The 2,885-nt window shown below is 34.7% G+C and overlaps 1 protein-coding gene across 1 annotated transcript in view; it reads left to right on the top strand.

The window, feature by feature from the left end:
• Positions 1–2,885, top strand: part of LOC106884102 (mucin-2) — a gene marked incomplete at its 3' end in the record, with an annotated part of 7,279 nt that extends 4,394 nt beyond the window's left edge. Inside the window, exon 3 of the mRNA XM_014935320.2 lies at positions 2,482–2,885. Coding sequence (XP_014790806.2) covers positions 2,482–2,885 — 404 coding nt within the window. The remainder of the gene's footprint in view (positions 1–2,481) is intronic.

The following is a 2,885-nucleotide window of genomic DNA, read 5'->3' as shown; positions in this document are numbered from 1 at the left end:
ATATATATATATATATATATATATATATATATAGATTACTGGATAGGTAGATAAATAGATAGATAGACAGACATAGATAGATATAGATAATAGATAGTTTAAAGATCCAATAGAGGTAGAATCAACAAAAGAAAAATAGTATTCCATCCAGTGAGAGATAAACATCAATTTAAATACACAACCAAAACAGCTATTTATAGTTTCATGCTTTTATGATACCTGAACAGGTGCATTTATATAAATACGCCATGAAACTAATTGTAGCTCTTTTGGTTGTTTATTTAAATTGATATATATACACACACACACACATACACAGTAGTATAGCTAGGTGCTGAGGAAAGGGCACCTAATTTAAACTACCGAATGTATATAAAGTTATTGCTAGGTTTTGTGGTGTAGATAGATGTACTGTTTGCATATTAAACATTCCTGGCAACTGTTATGTGTGTATTAATTATTGCAAAGTAGCTAACGATAAATATTTTGTCAGAAATGTCTATATATTGTGATAAGAAATATTTTGGAACAGCAATTCTAACACAAACATTTCTTTCCCAAAACATAATGTCACAGATGTGTAGATTAATAAAATAAGGTTGATTAACTCAATCATTGTGGTCATATTTTCTCTTCGCTTATTTATTTGCTTTTATTTTATTTTATTTTATTTTATTTTATTTTATTTTATTTCATTTTATTTTATTTATGCGTGTATTTATACAATTGTTTTAAGCCTGTAAATTTCTGGAATGTCTTCAGCTGATATGTAGCATGTCTTGTGGACAATTGGAAATATGGACAAAATTTCAAGCTCATTTAATCCCAGCATCTCATATACACAGATAAACATACATACATATGTATATATATATATATATATATATATATATATATATATATATATATATATATATATATGTATATATATATAAATATATATATATGTATATACATACACACACATATGTATGTCTCGCTATCTATCTATCTTTATAATACATATATATATATATATATATATATAGAGAGAGAGAGAGAGAGAGAGAGAGAGAGATATTACTTTTTACAGTCAGTGGATTGTGGACATGCTGTAGCACTGTTTTCGAAGGGTTTTAGTTCGCTTCCACAGAGTTTCCACTCAGTTCCCATCTACGCAATTCACTCACATGGCATTGGTTAGTCGAGAGTCCTAGAAGAAAACACTTGCCAGAGCTACCAGGCTGTGGGACTGAAACAGAAACCTTGTGCTTACCAAACGAACTTCTGTGCATTGTACTTATGTATATATGTTAAAAGAGACATACTGAAGGGGATTTGCTTGACTAAAAAGACAAAAGCCCTTCAAGGTGGTACTCCAGCATGGCCATAGTTCAATAGCTGAAACAAGTAAAAGAAAAGTCCATATTTATATTGTACTTCACTAAGGATGCATTCCAGCTTATTTTTTCCAATTGGTTTTGTATGCATGAGTTAGGTGATAACCTAAGATGGTGCTTATCAGAGAGGTTGCTTGGGAAAATTTAGTGATGGTACTCTGCTATTGGAGACAAGTAATATCACATCCAATTTGTGAGTACTATGTTTAAAAAAACCACGAGAAGGTAGAGGGAAATTCATCAAGAGTTATGCCCCTTTGTACAAAAAAAAAAAAAACAAGATGAATTACCCTCATGGTGTGAAGGGTGACTGCCAGCAAAGTGGGGGTTGTGGCTTGGGTGTGGGTGGTGTGATGTGGATATGTGTGCAAAGTGTGTGTGTGGAAAGAGAGGCTGGGGTGGGTGTCACATCTTAAAACCATGTTTTCATGTAAAGCTGGATGTGGTAATGATTGTGTTGAACACTCAAACTGTGGTGATGTGAGGTATCTATGGTGAAAGTTCTAACAATTATATTCATGATGCAGTCAGCAGGTAACTAATCCTATATTTCCTTTCATGTGGGCAAGGAAAGAAGACGTTGTATTTGCAGTTTAAGTAGGTGTTCAGGTGAATAGAGTTCTTTACTATAGTTTTTTTTTTCTTCTGCTAGGCATAGACTGCACCTCCTGCAACTATTAAAGTAAGGTTTGAACCTCTCTAGCATTCTCCACTTGACATTCATGGCTCTTTCCTTCAATGACCATGCATGCCTAGCCGAGGCTGTGATATTTTGCCTCTCTTAAGTATTTAAGAAGACTTACGGTCATTGGATCTGGTACTGAAGGGATATTCTATCATATCCACATATCATTGCATGTCTGTTTGCCTGCTAAGTTCCTTTCACATCACCTTTGCCTCATATACAACAGCCTTTGTGCTGCATTGGCTAGTAAGTGGACATGTGGTGTTGCCTCTACATGTGCATCCTGCCTTTTTACACTAGGCAAAGAGTTAATGAAACACTTAAGGTATGTCTATTAAATATTTTCATAAAATTATGGAAATATTTTTTGTTCCTTATGTTTTAACAAGTCTTTATTTGTTTCTTGTATAATTTCAGAGAAAAGTACTACTAGTATATCTACCGAACAGTCTACTCCAATCACAACTGCAAGTCATAGCACTACACATTTAATATCAACAACTGATGTTCATACAAAGACCACAGATCACAAGAGTACATATACACCCAGCACACATGATCTTACCCCTACTGCCCATGGGAATCATACTGATGATCCAACACAGTCTACAAGTTCCCCAGGTAACCATTCGACTACTACACCTGGAAATCACACAACACCCACTCCTGGAAACTACACAACACCCACTCCTGGAAACTACACAACAGTTACTCCTGGAAACTACACAACACCCACTCCTGGAAACTACACAACACCCACTCCTGGAAACTACACAACAGTTACTCCTGGAAACTACACAACACCCACTCCTGGAAACTAC

This window comes from Octopus bimaculoides, chromosome 21 (genome assembly GCF_001194135.2).
Source record: "Octopus bimaculoides isolate UCB-OBI-ISO-001 chromosome 21, ASM119413v2, whole genome shotgun sequence".
NCBI classification, from domain to species: domain Eukaryota; kingdom Metazoa; phylum Mollusca; class Cephalopoda; order Octopoda; family Octopodidae; genus Octopus; species Octopus bimaculoides.
The sequence above is the reverse complement of the archived record's forward strand: the minus strand, read 5'-3'. Positions and strand labels throughout refer to the sequence as shown.